Below are 1,526 nucleotides of genomic sequence, written 5' to 3'. Positions count from 1 at the left end.
TCGGCGACTGCCTTCCCCTCGCACGCCGCCCTCGAGGCCGCCTCCACAGCCTTGTTATTGAGAAGAAAATACCTCCTATGGCGCTGTGCGCTGACCTGTGAGAGGTTGAGGTGCGAGCCCTGGAGGCCCTGGGGATGGGGGGGGACTCCACATCGCCAAGAGCCTTCTCGGAGCCTTCTCGGAGCCTTCTCGCAGCTCTCCTCAGGCCGCATCCATCTCCACGAGCCGCGTGGCAGCCGTCGAGGGCAACCCCGGCATCTTCCAGACCCCGCCCCGCCACGCGCGCGCCATCGAGGCGCATATCTCCCCATATCTCCCCGTATCTCCCCGTATCTCCCCGTATCTCCCCGTATCTCCCCGTATCTCCCCGTATCTCCCCGTATCTCCCCGTATCTCCCCGTATATCTCCCCATATCTCCCCAGGCGCTCACCACCCCCCCGCCGGCCGAGGGGCATATCTCCCCGTATCTCCCCGTATCTCCCCGTATCTCCCCGTATATCTCCCCATATCTCCCCAGGCGCTCACCACCCCCCCGCCGGCCGAGGGGCATATCTCCCCGTATCTCCCCGTATATCTCCGATGCTATCTCCCCATATCTCCCCAGGCGCTCACCACCCCCGCCGGCCGAGGGGCATATCTCCCCGTATCTCCCCGTATCTCCCCGTATCTCCCCGTATATCTCCCCATATCTCCCCAGGCGCTCACCACCCCCGCCGGCCGAGGGGCATATCTCCCCGTATCTCCCCGTATCTCCCCGTATATCTCCCCATATCTCCCCAGGCGCTCACCACCCCCGCCGGCCGAGGGGCATATCTCCCCGTATCTCCCCGTATCTCCCCGTATATCTCCCCATATCTCCCCAGGCGCTCACCACCACCCCGTATCTCCCCGTATATCTCCCCATATCTCCCCGTATCTCCCCGTATATCTCCCCATATCTCCCCGGGCGCTCACCACCCCCGCCGGCCGAGGCAGGGGCATATCTCCCCGTATCTCCCCATATCTCCCCAGGCGCTCACCACCCCCGCCGGCCGAGGGGCATATCTCCCCGTATCTCCCCGTATCTCCCCGTATATCTCCCCATATCTCCCCAGGCGCTCACCACCCCCGCCGGCCGAGGGGCATATCTCCCCGTATCTCCCCGTATCTCCCCGTATATCTCCCCAGGCGCTCATCACCCCCGCTGGCCGAGGGGTATATCTCCCCGTATCTCCCCGTATATCTCCCCATGAACTCAAGACCCCCGCCTGCCGCAGGGCGTTCCGATTCGTGATCGGGCTGCGCGACCCCCTTCGACCTCGGCTTCTCCCTCTGGAACTTCCTCTCGACCCTCGGGTAGGGAATAAGATCAGTAGCAGTATTCATACTAATCCCTAGAATACTCTCACCAAGTACTGGGGTCTCCCCCCTCCAACCCTCGGGCAGGGAATACGCATGTCGTAGCAAATACCTAAATCCCAAGGAAATACTTCAAATCGGAATAGCTGGGGCCTTCCCCTCTTCGATCCCCTCGGGGACAGGAAAT

At 62.8% G+C, this 1,526-nt stretch overlaps 1 protein-coding gene across 1 annotated transcript; it reads left to right on the top strand.

Annotated features, from left to right (window-relative positions):
* Positions 1-303: 303 nt before the first annotated feature.
* Positions 304-651, top strand: EMIHUDRAFT_50332 (hypothetical protein; the record flags this gene model as incomplete). The annotated part of the gene is made up of 1 exon (XM_005764669.1): positions 304-651. A coding segment is annotated over one exon (348 nt), but the record flags the coding sequence as incomplete, so codon positions are not given.
* Between the last annotated feature and the right edge of the window lie 875 nt (positions 652-1,526).

Source organism: Emiliania huxleyi (genome assembly GCF_000372725.1).
Source record: "Emiliania huxleyi CCMP1516 unplaced genomic scaffold EMIHUscaffold_5817, whole genome shotgun sequence".
NCBI classification, from domain to species: Eukaryota; Haptophyta; order Isochrysidales; family Noelaerhabdaceae; genus Emiliania; species Emiliania huxleyi.
Note: the sequence above shows the minus strand (reverse complement) of the source record. Positions and strands in the feature narration are given on the sequence as shown.